The sequence below is a fragment of the Megalobrama amblycephala genome, linkage group LG6 (genome assembly GCF_018812025.1).
Source record: "Megalobrama amblycephala isolate DHTTF-2021 linkage group LG6, ASM1881202v1, whole genome shotgun sequence".
NCBI lineage: Eukaryota > Metazoa > Chordata > Actinopteri > Cypriniformes > Xenocyprididae > Megalobrama > Megalobrama amblycephala.
The window spans coordinates 21,471,749-21,492,621 of NC_063049.1; the positions used below are offsets into that span (position 1 = coordinate 21,471,749).

A 20,873-nucleotide genomic window follows, 5' to 3' on the forward strand; every position below is an offset into this window, starting at 1 on the left:
ATGTTGCTAATGTACTGTTAAATGTGGTTAAAGTTACCATCGTTTCTTACTGTATTCACGGAGACAAGAGCTGTCGCTATTTTCATTTTTAAACACTTGCAGTCTGTATAATTCATAAACACAACTTCATTCTTTATAAATCTCTCCAACAGTGTGTAATGTTAGCTTTAGCCACGGAGCACTATCAAACTCATTCAGAATCAAATGTAAACATCCAAATAAACACTCTACTTACACGATTAGACATGCTGCATGACGAACACTTTGTAAAGATCCATTTTGAGGTTTATATTAGCTGTGTGAACTTTGTTTATGCTGGTTAAGGCAAACGCGAGCTCTGGGGGCGGAGAGCACGAGATTTAAAGGGGTCGCGCAAGGAATCGATGCATATATAATTATGGCTCAAAATAGGCAGTTAAAAAAATTTATAAAAAAAAAAAATCTATGGGGTATTTTGAGCTGAAACTTCACAGACACATTCAGGGGACACCTTAGACTTATATTACATCTTTTAAAAAGACGTTCTACGGCACCTTTAATGAGTCAGTCAGTCAAAAAGATTCATATAAGATTCAAATTCAATTATGTGTTAGTGGTTTGATTCAGACTCACATTGTTCTGAGCCGTTACTGAGTTCACCAGTGACTCCCCTCGTGAGACAGTCTCCCCTGAATCATGAGACTTTTTCCTGTTTATGTCCAATACTGTTGTGTCAAAATGATACTTTAATGTTTAAGACACTGTAATATGTACTTTACATGGATAGTTCACCCAAAAGTGAAAATTTGCTGTTAATTTACTCTCAGGCATTCCAAGATGTAGATGACTTTTTTCTTAGTAGAACAGTAAAGAAGATATTTAGCTGAAACAGTGGTCTTCGATGATTCATATAACAGAAGTCAATGGGTGCCGTCACTTTGAGATTCAAAAAAGCATGTGCAGACAAAACAAAATTAATACCAACAGCTCCTGATGATACATTGAGGTCTTAAGAAGCGAAACTATCAGTCTATACAAGAAACTGAAAATTATTTACAACATTTGATTATTTACTTTATTTTATGTACATGTACTTACAATATAAATAATAGTAAATTATGCATAATTACAAGTAACTAACCCTAAACCTGTACATGCAGTTAAGTAATAGTACTCAGTACTTATTTGAGTAATTACAATGTAACTACGGCACTAAAATAAAGTGTAGCCATATGTTTTGTTGAATCTCAAAGTGACGGCACTTCCATTATTTGAATCACTGAGAACGACAGTTTCAGCTAAAAATTTTCTTTACTGTTCTACTGAAGAAGAAAAAAAGTCACCTACATCTTAGATAGCCAGACGGTGAGCAAATTAGCAGCAAATTTTCATTTTGGGGTGAACTATCCCTTTAATTATGCATATGCTTGTTCATATGAGAATGTGTAATTAAAGATACACATACACAACAGTTTTGCTGAAATAAATAATAATAGTATTAAAAAATATAAAAAGTAAATATAATATAAATATATAAAATAGTAATATTATATTATTGATCATTGTTTAACATATGAGGTTTGAGGTTAGTTTAAATCCATTTTGAGTGACATGTTAACACTATAACCAACATTTATTGCATTTCCTCCCCCTCAAGCAAGCAGAAATATGCTTTCATAGCAGAGTTAAATTTATATGTCACAAATGCAATTAAGATTACTGTGAGAGTGACTTTGAGTGACAATCAAATTGGAAAAAAAACAAAAAACATTCTATGCTTAATACACCTACAAAATTATCCTAGTTTTTTTTTTACTTAAATTGACATAAAATGTCACTTAAAACATCCCTATGCAACATTAATTTTTGCAATAAGAAGCTTTGATCTCAATTTACTGAAGCACATCAGAACAACCACCAGTGCTTCCAAAAATAAAAAAAGGGTAATTTGTCATTGGCTCCCTTGTCACTTTCTCTGTAGCTCCATTGTTGTTGAATACATGGAAATCAGATTACCAAGTAAAATAGGCCACGTTTCATGTTGATTCAATAGGATGTTGTGCAGCCATATACAGAGCAGCTAGATTAACAGGTGTTTAGCTACTCAGCATATATTTTAGCACAGCTAGAACGCTGTGTTGACCAATCAGCATCCAGGATCTAAACTATCCAACAAATCAGCATTAAATATGTTAGTGTCACATGGAATAATTCAATCATTCGCATCAGATTTCCCAAACCAGCTGATGAAACATGACCCGCATCACGCAGGCAAGAAAGACAAGCAATTGTGAAGAAGACCTCAAGGCTGCGGATGCCGTAATGGACACATCCGTGTTTGGACGAGGAGAGGAAAGGACCAGACCTATCAATTTCCCACAACTTTCCCCTCGAGTAATTTTGCGGCGGGCTTCGGCGGTCTAATTGGTGGACATTTTCAGAAATGAAATTTGACAACAAAAGATAGCCCACAATGACAGGCCAGCTCCCGGGCTCCCTAACCAGAAGTGACGGCACTTTTTATATGCCATCTGCAATTGAAGAAATAATTAGAAGTATTTTGGCTGGTGTAACATTATTTAGACAGACCATCAAATGTTCGCCGACCCCTCCCGCGTCCTCTCGTTTGCAGGTGAAGCTCAATTTGTGCCTGGACTGTTTCATTAAAACACCAGTCACACCGGCTCAGCCTTTGTACTGCAGGCAGACTGCATTCTGGGTAGGCAAATCTGTGGCTAAGAGTAAGACGGTAATCAAGTCTTCTATCCTCAACCCTCAATTCTAAAATTGTGCACCTCTGAAAAGGTCTAAAAAAGAAAGAAAATAAAGTATTTCCCTTTCAGTTCAATCAAGCTGAGATGGAATAATGAGGTGAATATAATTTAAACCAATCTGCGATTTCTGCTTTTTAGAAATAAGCTTTTACATCCTCCTGTTTCCAAAAACAGAACGGCACAGTATGCAGCGGCATGACTTGTTGCTAAGCTACAAAATGCATCTAGAAGAAACCGCTAAGTGAATGCTTTGTGTGAGCGCACACACGTGCGCGTTTGAGTGTGCATGCTTTTTTTTTTTTTCCACGTACGTTCAATGGGAGAGAGATGTGGAATTGCTTTTCTTCAATGAGTGACAGGCAGGAAGTTCTTGAACAAATATGAGAGGAGGAAATGCAGAATGAAATAGGGGAAAATAGAATGAGGGAAGTGCATTGAGAGGAAGAGAAAAGCTCAGGGGCGGAACACATGAGTAGCACTTGTCCGGTTCTCCAGATTAGGCCAGATGAAGGACTCGGAGAATCTACAAACCAGAATACGCTTCCTCTATACGCTTTTATTCTCAGTCTTTCAAAGCCTTTTCACACGAAGTCTGAACTTTCGGGTACAAAAAAAAAAAAAAAAAAAAACTGCATAAGATTTCAGAACGAACAATGAACCCTCTATGAACTTGTTACAGTGTATTTGGTCCCACTTTATATTAGGTGGCCTTAAAGGAACACTCCACTTTTTTTTTGAAAATAGGCTCATTTTCCAACTCCCCTAGAGTTGAATCTGATGAGACCTTAGTTCATTGGATCTGATGAGGAAAAATATCAAAACTCTTTGGTCATTTTTGAATGAGATGCTATTGGTCTCATCCGATTCAATGAACTATGCTAAGCTATGCTAAAAATGGTACTGCCAGACCCGGAAATCTGCTGAATGGATTCGAAAACGGTAAAACTCAACTGTTTAACTCTAGGGGAGTTGGAAAATAGGGGAGTTTTCCTTTAACTACTATGTACTTATATTTAAATTAATAATTTGATACAATGCACTTATTGTGTACATACATGTTTTTACATTGTACTTATATTTTTAAAAATACCTGCATGCAATTACATCTGTAATTAATTTCTGTAATTATATTTATCATTACACTGCTGACCCATCCCTTACAGCTTAATCCACTCTTAAACCTACCCATACCACCAAACCTGTCCCTAACCTTACCCCAAATCTTCCCTAACCTTAGCAAAAGTGTTTTACAACACTATATATATATATATATATATATATATATAGCACGTTTCTGAATGGTTAGTTGCTTAATTTATGTAGCTGATGTTGGATATCTTAAAGTCATTGATTATCATATTCTGTCATGTGGGAATTGTTGTAAGATCCTACAGAGCCAGAGAATATATGCTGCATGAAGATAGAACAGGTATAGTTTAGTTTAATTACGGTTATAACTTCTGTTGGCATTTAGCTTTTATGACATGCTATTGCATTTGTGTTACGTACTGTATTGCGATAACATGGCTTCATCCCTTTGTTGCATATTCTCGGGGACAGGGTTTATGTAAATTTTAGGGTTAGTGATGTCACCAACCTGGGAAGAAGCTCATTGTAGTCCCTACCAGCCATTTGTTGTAGTCCTTAAACAGAATTATTTAAAGGTCCCGTTCTTCGTGATCCCATGTTTCAAACTTTAGTTAGTGTGTAATGTTGTTGTTAGAGTATAAATAAAATCTGTAAAATTTTAAAGCTCAAAGTTCAATGCCAAGCGAGATATTTTATTTAACAGAAGTCGCCTACATCGAACGGCCAGTTTGGACTACATCCCTCTATTTCCTTCTTTAATGACGTCACTAAACCAGTTTTTTGACTAACCTCCGCCCACAGGAATACACAAGAGTTGCATTTGTAGAGTGTGTTTGTCGCCATGTCGTCGAAACGCTGTTATTTTCATCCCGCAGTCCAATCACCGGGTCTGATTCCGGCTCAAATTGATAGGGTAAAATTAAAGACATGTTTACAATAACACTGAGCACGTGCATCTCCACGTTATGGTAAGAGGCGTGACCTTTCCGGGCAAGGTTCGCTAAGCTGCTGTCGAATCACAACACAGGAACCGCTGGCACAATCAGAACTCGTTACGTATTTCTGAAGGAGGGACTTCATAGAACAAGGAAGTCATCAGCCCGTTTTTATGACAGTGGAAACAGCGGTATACAGATAAGTAAATTATGTGAAAAATACTGTGTTTTTTTACACGCGAAACATGAACACATGTTATATTGCACACTATAAACACAATCAAAGCATCAAAAAACCACGAAAAACGGGACCTTTAAAAGAAAATATCTCTGTTTGCATTGAACTTTGAGCGTCGTAACTTTGCAGATGTTGTTTGTGCTCTAACAGCAACAATACACACTAACTAAAGTTAAAAAAGTGAAATCATAATGAACCACCCCTTTAATGTAGTGCCACAAAAAAAAAAAAAAAAAAAAAAAAAAAAAAAAAAAATATATATATATATATATATATATATATATATTTTGTTAATATTCAATTTGTCCTGTTAAAATGGTCTATTCGCTCAGTCTGAACATGTTAAACAATGATTGTTAAATGAAACAACAATTTTGTTGATTATAAAATCAAAGGTTTTTTTTGTTTTTGTTTCAAAACGCTATAAATCCATCCTTTTTTTTAGCCTTTTTATATAAAAACATCTAGAATCTCAGTATTGATTGGGTAACTATATGTTTTAAACAGTTTACTGAACAGGTTGATCGCCTGATACGATGTCACACACTTGCGCACACACACATACGAGGCGAGGCGAGCCGAGACACCTTTATATTCAAATGAACCTATCTCGGGAACCTAGCCGAATTGGCGCTCCGGACTCCAGCCCCCAGGTGTTGGTCTCACTGGCTCATCCAGGTCATCAAAAGTGTTAATAGAGTTTAAAGCACTCATTTTGAAGACTGAGCACAAACAAACTCCCTCGCTTCAAAGAAACGCCATGTCAGATTACGTTGAATGCTCGGCGAATTCTGATTGGCGAGAAAAGGATATATCGCATTTAGGCTAAAAACAGGTTTGGCGCTTATAGCGTTTTGGAAAGAAACTGCATCTCGCGGTACATTTTAAACAAGGAAATATAACGATTTGGCATGAAACATTGATGGAGCAGAGAATAGGTTCAGTACACAGCAAAATGGCATGACAAACTCATTTTTTTTTCAATTTGGCGTTTATCGCGTTTTGGAAAAGAGCTCTTCATATATATATATATTTTGAGGCCTTTGTTAATCTAAAGAACTATTGATGATAAGTTAGTTGTTAGATGGTCAATCTGGCCTTTTCTAACACAGTTACCTAGATTTCTTTCAGACACACTGAAAACACATTAAACCCTCATTGCAGGAGAGATGGTGAATGAAAGAGACAGAGAAGCGGTGTCAGGCCAGGGAAGGGTTCGTAGATACGGGGAGACACTTAAGGGAGCGGGCTGGCACTCTTTAAAAGCAGCCGAACGCGCCTGCAGCTCTCATTCAGCTCAGCAGAATGGCTGATTAATTAACGGGCAGAAAAGCACTCCAGCACTCACACAACCAACACTAAAAGCTTTTCTTTCTCCATCTAGTGATTTCTATAATTATTTTGATGGTGAGGCTGCGCTCCAGGCCTCAAGAAAGCAGGGAAGGAGGAGGTGGGTACATGTGGAGACGAGGAGGGGAAAGAGCCCTAACAGTGTTTTTTTTATATATATATATGGGCCAAATCTTTCAGTGTGGTATCTGGGCACAATGGCTGCTGATGGGGGATGTAAGTGGACATTGGTAACCTGTGGAGTAGCTCTTGATAGGTTTGCACCGTGTTTTGGACTGACCCTGGCGGGGTTACATTGAGGACTGGAGGACTGTTTGCTTAGTGCAGTGTGGGGGCTATTGTTGTCGAGCACATCCAGGACACGGCATTCAAACGGCGAGGTAGAGTGCCGACTGGAGACCTGGCAACCTTGTAGACCCTTTCTTCCTCTTATCAAGCTGATTCCCCAATTTTTCCTCATTTGTTTGTCTCCAAAAGTGTTTCTGGAGATGTGGAAGCAAAGGTTGCCAATCTCCAGCTCTCCGTTGGTCTCTAAAGAACTCAGTCGCCCCTGTGCAGATAAGCGAGCCACCTGTCTACCCTATCCTTCTCTATCAGGAGGGAACAATGATTATTTTTTAATTGGAGCAGGGCAGAGCTCTGGAGAGTCTGGTTGTTATAGTAACTTTCCACGTCGAATGCAGTAGGCCTCTTCAGGGCTGAAGGAGCAGCTCGCTGCGGACCCTTCTTCTCACAGCCAATGCCAAATAGCTCCTTACTCGCCTCCCGCTCCCTTCTCTCTCATAAGGAGAACCTCAAGAGCCCCTCACTCTTTTCTCTCGCAACATTCCCCACGTCCTTCACCTGCCTGCCTCCACCTCTCCAGAGCGCTCAGATGAGAGGAAGAATGGAGAGAAGAAAACAAATGTCTCTGGTATTGGCTGTTTAGATGATAAGAGTTTTCTGTCTCAGATCTGAATTGCTCAAATTACTTGCATCATCATGAGTCAGACTATCATTTTTATAATTTGATTTGTATTAATTATGTATTCATTTATTAATAAAATACACTGTTGTTCAATAGTTTGTGGTCAGAAAACAAAAATACTGTTATAACAGTGATATTGTGAGTTATTATTACAATTTAAAATAACAGAATTTAAAAAAATATATTTTTATTTATTTCTGTGATGAAAATTCAGAATCATTACTCCAGTCTTTAGTACGGAAGAGGATTAGGGCCAAGCAATAATAAATAAATAAAACCATCCCGAGATTAAAGTTGTAAAATTTCGAGAAAAAAACTCATTAAATTTCGAGAAAAAAGTCGAAATAAAATGTTGAGAATAAACTCATTAAATTAAGAGAAAAAACTCTTCTCTAAATTTAACGTCATTTTTCTCATAATTTAACGAATTTGTTCTCGTAATTTAATGACTTTTTTCTCGTAATTTAATGACTTTATTCTCAACATTTTATCTTGACCTTTTTCTCGAAATTTAACAACTTTAATCTCGAGATGGTTTTATTTTTTTATTATTGCTTGGCCCTAATCCTCTTCCGTACTTTAGTGTCACATGATCATTCAGAAATAATTTTAATATGCTGATTTGATGCTCAATAAACATTATTATCAATGTTGAAAACAGTTTAATATTTTTGTGGAAACCATTTTTTTTTTTTTTTCAGGATTCTTTGATAAACAGAGCTCAAAAGAATGGCATTTACTTGAAATATAAATCTTTTGTAACAGTATAAGTGTCTTTACTGTCACTTTTTTTTAATCCAAAAATAATTAATGAATTCACACGACTTGAATACACTTCTTTTATGCAAATAATGCTTTTAGTTTCTAAATTAAAATTCATGAATGATACAACTTTCCTGATGCAACTTGGCTGATGTGTTTAAACTAGATTTCTAAAATATGTACTCTCTTATTTGTCACTGACCCTTAAACCATGCACACAGTTCCTTATTAGGTTACCACTACTGGAAAGTAGCTTAGTTTTATTTACTCGCCAAAGCCAATTTTATTTGCTTTTGGCACTTATTGAGAGTTCACTTTGGACCCCGAAAACACTAACAGAGTTGTGTAGCTTTAGGAAGCTTCTTGATTTAAAGCTCAGCTTCACAACTGTTATGGTTTGGTGCTGTAGAGAAGAGGCGTTCACGGACTTCCACAATCAAAGGGTATTTATTAACACGAAGGAGTAACACAACGACCAAACATTAAATAACTAAAATGACATGATATACTACAGTAGTATGATGTACTATGCAGACTTGCTTTAATGTAAAGCTCCCTCCATAGTCTGTCTAGGGCATGTATGGAAAGTTGCAAAAACAGGTAATTAACACTGCCTACATTTGCATATCAATGCCATATACAGCAACTTGACAGCTAAGGTCATCATCACCCTTATGTCATTCAAATCCTGTATGAAAAAAAAGAATACTGTCAGTTGTTTTTTCTCCATACGCTGAAAAATAATGGGGTGCAGTGTTGTATTGGACACCATTGACTTTCATTGTATGGACAAAAACAGTTGAAAAATTATTCAAAATGTCTTTTTGTGTGTGTATTCTGGAGAATCAAAGAAAGTCATAAGCGATTTGAATGACACAAGAGTGACTATTGATGACAATATTTCCAGCTCTGGATGAACTAAAGTGGTCATAGAATGGTGAAAATGGTCATGAGAAGCTAAAAAATTGAACATGCTACAAAGAATAAAATAAAAAGACCTATTTAAAGTCACCATGTAATGAAAATTAATTTTTATAAAAATCTATATTTTTTTTTAAGGAATATTGCAGTATTTATTATAAATGATTTACCCATGCACATAATTTTTATTTATTTACTCACATGAGATCACAGCAATAGCAAACCTCAACCATCCAATCAATTCCCTTGGACAAAAACAAGTCCTGCCCAACATCTTTAATACACGTCACAACAGAGAAGAAAAGACAAACAATTCAAAAAGTAAAAATAAAATAAATAAAATGATCTAAATGCAGAGTATCCTGTTTCACTTCACCACTAACCATACAGTATAGGCCACTACACATATTGAGAGACACTTTTTATGACAGCGGTGGGCAGCAGGCTGCATGTTAAACTGCCTGTCCGTCTAAATAACCGAGCCGCTTTAATGACTCTCAGAGGATGCTTTTAAATCAGACACAGGCCATACAACAGAGCAACTCTACCGTTTAACAAACTCTTCAAATGACACGAGAGCGTGCTCATGCTGACTCCGGAGTCACTGATGCTATTCTCATTCACATCCTCAATTTACCCATCAGTAGCCTATCAGTGTGAATTCGCTGAAAATACTCCCTTTATGCAGGGCAGAAATGAATATGCAGCGTTATTCAATCTCACACCGCCTGGCAGAGTGTGAAAAGCTAAAGGTGGGGAAATGAACCAGATTATTTATCAAAAACTGAGGCTGTATGAGACACCTGGCCACAGAGTCAGACAATGTGTCACACAGTGACGCATATGACCAAGATATATCCTTAATGAGCTGATAGCTACTACATTCTTGTCTCCATGTGGCATACATCCTTCCCTTCATACAAATAAATGACTTTCCTTATGACATCTTCTTGAGCCAACTACTGTCTCTGACCATTAACTGACCCCCTCATACTGAGACCTTCCTGTTCTTAATGAAACTACTTGTGACCCAAATATCCACTCAGAAATGGCCCCAGAAATGATGGGACCAAGATGTTCAGGTATACATAATGTACAGGAACATGCCAGTTACTTTTGCATTATGCATAAGAGAAGTTTGTATTTGTCAGTGAACATAAGTGCTGTTCATTTAAAAATGCACTTGATCTAAATTCCAAGGCTAATGCATTACTTCACCATAGGTGGAGGCCAACGACAGATAGATATATTGATATATTTCTGATGCTCCATCAACAGAGCAGAACTGCAGCATGGCTGTGTCAGAGCTGGAGACTGAGCTCATGTGTCCAATGGGAATGAGAGAATCAATATTAGAGGAGCTCCTCTGGCTTTACAGCTGTGACTCTATGTCTTAAGGTTATGAGAATTACAAGTCAAGGTGAGGAAGAACTTGTTATTAAAGTGTGTTATTAGGCATTATGGGTTCTTTATGGTTGCCAAGCAACTTGCTGTATTAATATAGCATAGCATTCAGTTGACATGCATAACAGGTGTGTGTGTCTATCAGCTATTATACAACAGCTTCAAATGTGACTCATCCAATCAAAATTGCCACCTGTCTTTAATTTTAAAAATGTATTATCATCACACGGAGCATCTACAATACCGGTAACCCTGGTAGACGGAAATTTCTATTCTAACCCTTTAACCCGATTTCACTTCTCTGTTTGCGATCAGATCATTCTAAGCTGCTAAACTCCGAGAAAGTTTTCAGTTCAATGATCCAGTAAGCAAATTCATTCAAACAATCAGTCTAAAACAGTGCTAATGTAAAGTAAACCAGGCTAATTACATCAGAGATGGCAGAGAGAATAGAGACACATGTTGCTTTTTCAGTGAATTATTCACTCCAGTGTGTGTTCTGCTTTAAAACAAGAGTTTGGTCATATTCTGTCATTGTTTCTGAAGAGTGCAAGCCCTCACGCTCATCGCCCTGTGTGAAATACAGACTAAATGGAACGTCAAAACATCCCATGGCTGTATGGCCAGATGATACGTAAATTACATTTCTGGGCTGGATAAAGCAAACCAGCGTCTCGCTAGTAAAGTTTTGATGGATGAGGATTACAATCAAGATGACTGTGGTGACGTACAGGAGTTATACAGTTAGCATGCTTGAGTCTGTTGTATTGATGCACAAACAACGTGTATGTGCGCTCTAGATGCACTAATCACACATTGTGTTTATGCACAGACACATTTCAGTACATTCATGTTATTCCCACACACATTAAGGATAATGTTTTGATTTGTCATGTGTATGTTGCTGTGTTTAGTAATTCTGAATGAATCAGTGTACTGTAGTATGTACAGTATATGCATAAGATGGTTGGTTTAAGTTTTTTTTTTTTTTTGGCATCTCCATGTGATCCTTTTCGGTATCGCAACTTTACTTGTCTATAACGTAAAGAAGCTCTTTGCCATTGCAATGTACATAAACTATACACTGTGAAAAGGTCTGAAAAGGTTTTTTTTTTCTTTTTTTCATGGGTGCTTTGGTGTGCATAAATGTATGAATTATATGGACTCCTTATATAATTTGGTTATTTGGTGTCTTTTTGAAGTCTCCAAGTGTCCTTTTTTGGAAAGACACCTAAATTTACCTTAAAATTCAGTTTTGTGAGAATCACCCACCAATCTGATGGTTTCCTTTACTGGATAAAGCAAATGCTGACAGAATGAACGTGTTAAACAAGATAAATGGTGTATGATTAATTTTACAGTAAGTGTGCGATTAATCACACAAAAGGGAGCAATTAATGCGATTTAAAAAAAAAAAAAAAAAATCCATTGACAGCCCTAAAATAAAGATAAAATGTTTCAAAAGAATGAACACTGAGGAAGGTCCTGCATGACCGAAACGTTTGTTGAGGTTTTTAAATGCACTGATAATCTTATTTTTTGCACATGAAATAATAAAAGAAGATTGCTAGTATCTTGGCATGTAATCCTTTTTTTGTTTGTTTTTTTGTTTTGATACACAGCAAATTAATTTCAAATATTGAGTTTTTCATTCTTTTTGGAAGGAGTTTTTTTTTTATTTAGTGCATCCTTTCTGAATACAATTATTACAGGGTTAGTTCACCCAAAAATTAAATTTCTGTTATTAAATACTCACCCTCATGTCATTCCACACCGTAAGACCTTTGTTCATCTTCAGAACACAAATTAAGATATTTTAGTTGAAATCCAAGAGGTTTTTCATCTCCCATAGAAGCAATGAAATGACCACATTCAAGGTCCAGAGAAGTAGTAAAGACATGGTTAAAATCAACGTAAACACGGAAGCTCTGTACTCCGTTCAGTGCGTAACAGACTGATAGGGAAGAGGAAAAATTGTTGAATAAAGTTGAATCAACATTTTTATTTTGGTTTTGTGCACACAAAAGTATTCTCGTCGCTTCATAACTTTAAGGTTGAACCACTGCAGTCACCTTGACTATTTTAAAGGTGCCCTAGAACTTTTTTTTAAAAGATGTAATATAAGTCTAAGGTGTCCCCTGAACGTGTGAAGTTTCAGCTCAAAATACCCCATAGATTTTTTTAAATTCATTTTTTTAACTGCCTATTTTGGGGCATAATTAGAAATGAGCCGATTCAGGGTGTGTGGCCCTTTAAATCTCGTGCTCCACGCCCCAAGAGCTCGCGCTTGCCTTAAACAACATAAAAGATTTTCAAACAGCTAATATAACCATCAAAATGGATCTTTACAAAGTGTTCGTCATGCAGCATGTCTAATCGCGTAAGTACAGTGTTTATTTTGATGTTTACATTTGATTCTGAATGAGTTTGAGGCTATGCTCCGTGGCTAACGGCTAATGCTACACTGTTGGAGAGATTTATAAAGAATGAAGTTGTGTTTATGAATTATACAGACTGCAAGTGTTTAATAATGAAAATAGCGACGGCTCTCTTGTCTCCGTGAATACAGTAAGAAACTATGGTAACTTTAACCACATTTAACAGTACATTAGCAACATGCTATCGAAACATTTAGAAAGACAATTTACAAATATCACTAAAAATATCCTGTTATCATCGATCATGTCAGTTATTATCGCTCCATCTGCCCTTTTTTGCTATTGTCCTTGCTTGCTTACCTAGTCTGTTGATTCAGCTCTGCACATCCAGACGTTAATACTGGCTGCCCTTGTCTAATGCCTCGATCATGGGCTGGCATATGCAAATATTGAGGGCGTACACCCCGACTGTTACGTAACAGTCTGTGTTATGTTGAGATTCACCTGTTCTTTGGAGGTCTTTTAAACAAATGAGATTTATATAAGAAGGAAGAAACAATGGAGTTTGAGACTCACTATATGTCTTTTCCATGTACTGAACTCTTGTTATTCAACTATGCCAAGGTAAATTCAATTTTTGAATCTAGGGCACCTTTAACCATGTCTTTACTACTTCTCTGGACCTTGAACGTGGTCATTTTGTGAGATACTAAACCTCTCGGATTTCATCAAAATATCACATTTTGTGTTCCAAAGATGAAAAAAAAAAGGTCTTGCGGGTTTGGAACAACATGTGGGTAGTAATTAATGACAGAAATTTCAAAAAACTATTTAATTTCTTTCAAAATCTTGTTGATACCAAACTTCTGAACAGAAGTGTATTTCACAGACAGGATTATTAATTACAACATGGTTATTTACTACATAAACCATGTTTTTCTTGCATTTCCAGCAAAATCAGATATAAAATTACTCATACCGTGACATAATATCTTGGCTATATCACCCAACCCAACTGTTATGACACAAATCAGAACCGCTAATGCATCGGTGCTCTTCAGACACTCGGTAAACAGATGAGGACTGAAAAAAATATAAAAGACTGTACAATTTATACTTTAATCCTTCAGCAATCAATACAATCCCAAAGAAATCCACTCACTGAATGCATTCCAGATGTGGGCTTTGAAACCTCTTAGGCTGGTTTAAGCAGGTCTTTCCAGCCGGGATGTATGTATATATGCATATTTACCTGTCCGCAGCAGCAGGTGGAGGGCTTCGCTGTTTGTTGACTTTGGCGTACAGGCCGTCCAGAGGGTCTTCTGTGGACGGCTCTCTGCTGTGGGACACTGGGGGCGGGGGTCTCTGCGGGGAGTTGCTGCGGTTCCCGTATAGCGGCTGGGAAGGTGATCCGCGCTCCCTGAAGTTGTTGATGCGGGCGTAGTTCGGGTCCAGGTCATCATCCTCTACGTCAGGTGGGGAGAAGCGGTCCCGAACTTGGCGTTCCCTCAATTCCTGGTGTTTGGCCTCAATTCTTTAACATAGAAAAGCTGATGTTACCCTGCATTAATAATTATTATTATGAGGTGTTTGTCTGTCTTTTCAGTCTGAGGTTATCTAAAATTTCAATTAAGCCAATGAGCAAACCACACAAGCGATGAGAACGCAACTGCAAGAACATGAACTCGTATTTATACTTTCAAGTAAGACTCCAAAAATACAATCAACTGGAAAGGTCAAGAAAGACCTTTCGGACATATCCAGCTGATTTCTTCTCTCCCTCTTTCCTTTTCTGTCTCTCTCAGGAGCTTCAACAGGCTCAGTCAATAAAGTCTCTCTCTGAACAAATGCCACTCTTGAGCATATGGAGGAGAACAGCACGGCTCCAGCTCACACTTCACACGCTTCCAAGTCCAAATAAGCCTCGGCAAACACCACACAAAATAATGACTGCAAAAACATCCCTGCATCTCAGCTAAATATATCCTTTTCTCCTGTCTTTTGGCAGAATATACATGACACACCGAGAGACAGAGATAGAGAGAGGACGAGGAATCTAGTGATGTGTGTCGTCTCAATAATGGACCACAAAAAGCTGTCAGAATGAATGAGATTGAAATGGATGGAAAAAAGTGAGAGCTAAACCTGTGCGTCATACAATGAATCATATGTCAATAACAAACTATACCTTTCTTTCCATATGCCGTATAACTTTCTTTCCACAGTAACTAACTGATCAACTCATCCCACAAATGAAAACCAAACTCTATTCTGCTAACTTCACCACTAAAGTCTGCTATCTTTACATCAGTGAAACATAAGGAGTAATGTACAGTCATCAGGTCGTTATCACAAAATAAACTGACAGGGTGAACGGGACATTATAAGTGTCTTGTATCACTCTGAAAGGGTGACCAGATTGGTTTGAGTAATTATTATATTATTAACAAACTATGTAGGGAATTGAAAGCCTGGGACAATGATCAATTTAATTTACTTATATTTATACATTTGGCAACAGCTTCAGTCCAAATAGTGCATTGAAGCTATACATTTTATCAGTATGTACATTAATGGAATACATTTCTTGGCAAATGCAAACAGTCTACAATTAGGCTAATGAACCATGTTACTCAAAGTACTGTTAATTGTGATTAATATTATCAAATTGACTATTCACTGTCACAGTAATTCATCACAAAAAGATAACATAATATCAAATGACATTCAACAGATATTTTTGGTTAAGAATCAGCAGAAAAAATTCATAATCAAATTACTAAGCAACCACTGACAGGATAGCAATGCACTATCATTTTAAAGCTTAGAAACTTTTTAATGCATCCAACCATTTTGTTCAACTCTTAACGAGTGCTGAGTCATCACTCTAAAACGGCGTGTGAAAATAATCATTTTTTTCAAAACTCCTGCCTTGATGATCAAAAAATAGGTGTCATTTGAAAGCTTAGAGTCTGATCTTTACAATGAATGTAGCCACTTTGATACTATAACTAACTAAATAACTCCTAAGTACTGCTGAGTACTTATTTGCTGACAAATAATTTATTAAAAAAAAATGTACTATGTACTCCAATGTGTCAAAAACATCAGACAGCTCAGATAATCATTTGTTATAAGTCATTTGAAAAGCCTCACAGATTAGAATATAACGAGTATAACTGTTTTGGGCTTTGACTAAACTTGAGTGAGTTTTTGTACATGGAGCTCCGCAAGACCCATATATAAATAATAAACCAATGTGGCATTTACGTCACATTTTGGCTCGTAACGTCATGAAACATGCTTCGATTTAGGGCTGCAACGATTAATCGCGATTAATCGTTTGCAAAATAAAAGTCTGTGTTTATGTAATATATATGTGTGTGTTCTGTGTATAATAATTATGTATATATAAATACACACACATTCATGTATATATTTAAGAAAAATGTTATATTTATATATAAAATATTTATGTTTATATGTAATATAATATATTTATAATACATGCATATATTTCTAAATTTTATACCTGTATGTGTGTGTATTTATATATACATAATTACTATACACAGAACACACATATATATATTACGTAAACACAGACCTTTATTTTGCAAACGATTAATCGCGATTAATCGTTGCAGCCCTACTTTGATTGTGGAAAATTGGACACCATTATTGACAGCAGATTCTCACGATTAAAATGAGTCCAACCTCACCCCTAAAATGTAGCTATCACGTGGCACGTGACATTTTAGCTTATAACTTCATGAAACATGCATAGATTGTATAAAATGGCACATCATTACTTACAGTGGATTCTCTCGATTGAACAAAATCCCATGCGTCGATCACGAGTTACTCCACGTGAAAGATCGATTTTAAAAATTCCCATCAGGGGCGCCAATGGATAAACAAAAAGGCTACCTTGGTTCCAAATGATGTAACTTTTGATTTCTTTATGGGATCACCACAAAATTTGATCCAGACACAGCTCACATATAGAGGAACATCACAAAAGAATTGTCCTGCTACCTTATTACCTTTCTGAGTTATTGCATGTCAAATATGAAATATATGTAAAATATGTAAAAAAGCAAATCAGCAGTTCATCAGCATAAGAATGTCCAATTTTATTTTATTTTTTTTTAAATTTAAAAAAGTTTTCTTTCAAATGATACCAACCTTTTGACTCTCCTTGCTATTTGTTATAAGTTATGAGTCGTCATTTTTGTGGATGTCATTTAGAAAATAAAAAAACACAAAAATAAACAAATAAAAATAATAAAAATGCCTACCTTTGTTCCTAATGCTGTCACTTTTGATTTCTTTATGCAATCACCACAAAATTTAATCCAGATACAGGTCACATATAGAGGAACATGTCCAAAAAAGAAAGATCACGCTACCTTATTTCCTTCATGAGATATTCCATTTTAAATTAGAAAGATATATAAATTGTCCCCTTTTTCCACTTTTTTTCTGTTTATTTGCAGTTTCTCAGCATGAGAATGTCCAAATTTAATTTTTCTTTTTATGTAAAAATTTAAAATGTTTCCTTTTAAACAATACCAACCTTTTGACTCTCCTTGCTACAAGCCTTTATTTTGTGTCACTCAGAGGGAAAAAAACAACAACAAAAAAACTCTGAAAATACCCTCAGGGCTTAAGATGTTAAAGTGTTTTTCAGATGTTTGTATACAAATATGATACTCATTTGTGCAATGTGTTTCAGATGATGTGCTTGTGTCTCTTTGACATATGTATGCTTATGAATAGTCATACTCCATTGAGCCTTGACTCCTAAATTTCTTTTACTCCCAGAGGACATTACTTTCCACTGTTGCTTTGTACAAGCTCAAGGGATCTAGGCCTGACTCCCTATAAAACTGCATTAGAACAATCTGCACAGTTAAAGACGCCTACGTAGGCAGCAATGTTGGCATCATAATCATGGTCAAATCACTGTTTCAAAAGGTAGGTAGCATAATTACCAATGTCAAATAATAATAAAAAAAACAACTATCAGGTAACGTTTGGTGAGAAGGCTATCCCATAATGCAATGAGAATGTATTAATATAACTAATTCATAAATAAATCCATTAAAAATGCACTATTGAGCCCAATAAATGTATGCTAAGTACACACACAAATGTTTGGGATCAGTAAGATCTTTTAATGTTTTAGAAAAAAAAAAAATCTCTAATGCTGAACAAGGCTGCATTTATTTGATCAAAAAGACAGTAAAAGAATTAACACTGTTATAATTAAAATATTATCATTTAAAATATCTGTTTTATATTTGAACATATTTTAAATGTAATTTATTGCTGTGATGGCAAAGCTGAATTTTCAGCATCATTGCTCCAGTCTTCAGTGTCACATGATACTTCAGACGGCACCAGGTGCGACTCAAGTGTTTTTTGACGCAGTTGTCATTTTCACATTCTGCGCCACGTTGTTTAAATAGCAAATGCATTTGTTCACCCATGGGCGTGCTGGCCTGAAAACAAGGTGTGTTCAGGTGCATTGTTGGCGCGTTGCTATTTTGAGGCAATTAAAATAGACTGCGCCATTGACCAACTGAAACCTGGTCTAATGTCAATGGCGCAATATTTGTTTTGTTATTTAAAGATTGCATTAGTAATATGCGCCTACGCATGTACACTCTGCTTATTACACATACAGGGATGCGCAGCAGCACACAAACATGCCAAATATTAAAAATAAAAGGATTACAATGTAAAAGATTATTATTGTGTGCATAAAGATAAAAATGCTTTGGTGGAATCCAGCTTGTCCCATAGATGGTCTGCTTGCGCGATTTAACCTCGCACACGAGCAGATGCATTTCCTCGCTAGAGTAGCGTTCAGTTTTTCCGCTTTCCATTCTGTAAATAGCGAATCCACCATGACACGAGTGCAACTGGCTTTTAAAGGGAATGGGAGATGAGACTCTGATAGATTTATTACACGTTATGCCCAAAACACACCCATTACTCATTAAGAGAATAGGTACAACCCTTTTAGACCTGATGCGGTGACCATTTTTTCCGTTGTTAAACTAGCAAAAGTGGATTCGGACATGCTCTAAGTGCACTTGCAGCGTGCGCTTTAGACCATGCGCTTAGATCGTTAAAAAAATAAATGTTTTTACTGTCACTTGATCAACTTAATGCATCCTTGCTGAATAAATAATTAATTTCTTTAAAAAACTTTTGATTAGTGGTGTTTTTGAATATGCACATTAGAATAGCACACTTTTAGCTTAGCAACATGCTAACACCAAACTCTATTGGAGTCAACTGTGCATATGAGTTGCTACCAGTGTAGAGGGTTTCAAATCATTCACTTATGACTGAGGTTCCATCTCAGTTAAGATACAAGACAAGGTTTTGGTAGAGATGGATATGGTGTGAGGGTGTAATGACATCAGTCCCACCTTTCTCTCTCTTCCTTCATCCTCTCCAACTCTTCCTCACTCAGAATTTCTGACGTCTGCTTCTGTGCATTCATTTTTGTCTCCGTCTTGCTCTTTTCTTCTTTTTTCTTTCCAAATCTGAGAGAGAGAGAGAGAGGACATAGAAAGACATCACTGCTTGATCTCTGTTTGCAAATGACGTTTATCTAGGAAAACAGCTACTCTCTAGTATGTGTGTGTGCGCTCTGGGGAGTTTCTAAATCGCTGTAGGGGCCAGAGCGTGTCAGTAGAGATGTTCTGTTAACATGCATCATTTCTGCACCAGTGATTGAGTCCTGCACCCGTCTCCATTTTCTCCACTCATAGAAGGTCATTTCTCATGTGCGCCCGTGTCTCAAACCCACTGCCGCCCAGCCGAGCAGCTTCAGCGCAGTGTATCAATGTCACAGCGAGCAGAGGCCGTGGCCTCCAGCTACACACGCACAAACACACACCGGGACACGTCTAAGCACATACACACACTGTCAGAGGAAATCACACCAGTGTCCTTTAGCAACTCGCATCCGGCGCACACATATACACACACTCAAACAAGGATGTGATCTGATGTAAATTATCTTGAATCTCACACATCTGCACACAATGATCATAATGTGAACATTTTTGAAATGCATTCAGCAACAGCGAGGGAGCATATGAGCTTTACAGAGACCTACACAGCACTGCAGGTGGCAATTATACACACCATGATATCACTTAAACATAGACACAGGCTCTGAGCTACTGAGAAAAAAACACATGATTACAAAAACAGATTCAGTATTCAACTCTGTATTATATATAGAGTAAGTGTCTTGTATCACTCTGAAGGGGTTTGTTTTATGATAATGACCGGATTGGTTTGAGTAATTATTATTTTATTATTACACGGCTCTGTGGAATACTTGATTCTGATTGGTCAACTGACGCTTCGCCAGGAGTTTGATTGACAAGCGATCTAACCAATCAGAACGCCGAATCCGCCATTTTGTCCGACAAAGCAGTCAGGAGTAAGAAGATTAAAGGTGCTAAAGAGGATGTTTTGTTTTATACATTTTTGCAATATTACTTGAAACTGTCTTTACTAACTGATTAAAGACTATTTATTAGGTGCACTGAAAGGAATAATATTAATATACATCATCTGTGCACGAGGTAGGGCCTTAAAAACATCAGCCAATCGTTTACGCGATCATCCCGTAAACGATTGGCCCTCTGGCTTGTCAATCACTGCCATGACGTTCCTTGTGAGAGACGTGCGCGGCTGCGCTCTCCAGTAACTTTCCACACTCCACAGGCGCTGCATGCAATGTTTTTGTCAGGAGACAGGAGTAACAACTGCAGATTATGAGTTACCTGCGGTGAGTCCGACATAATGAATCCACTAACACGACACAGCGAATGCCGGTGGTAAACACCCGTGTTCCAATACTCGTGCACGAGTTTTGGGAGGCGTTCCCTCGAAATGAGCTGTGAAGGAGGGGGGTTGTTCTTACGCATGCGCTCATTTCAAAAACTCACTAACAGTCTTTGGTTTTTCAGTCGACAAAAAGATCCTCTTTAGCACCTTTAACATCGGTGGATTTAAACTTGAAAAATGGTGTATACTGAC

The 20,873-nt window shown here is 36.9% G+C and overlaps 1 protein-coding gene across 9 annotated transcripts in view; it reads right to left on the reverse strand.

The window, feature by feature from the left end:
• pard3bb (par-3 family cell polarity regulator beta b) overlaps positions 1–20,873 on the reverse strand; it is a 449,216-nt gene that overhangs the window by 82,703 nt on the left and 345,640 nt on the right. For 7 of the 9 annotated variants that reach the window (XM_048193363.1, XM_048193367.1, XM_048193365.1 and 4 more), the window contains 2 exons: positions 19,244–19,360; positions 14,050–14,331 (listed from right to left, as the gene is read on the reverse strand). In XM_048193363.1, coding sequence (XP_048049320.1) covers positions 14,050–14,331; positions 19,244–19,360 — 399 coding nt within the window. The remainder of the gene's footprint in view (positions 1–14,049; positions 14,332–19,243; positions 19,361–20,873) is intronic. The other 2 variants (XM_048193369.1, XM_048193368.1) reach the window with 1 other exon arrangement.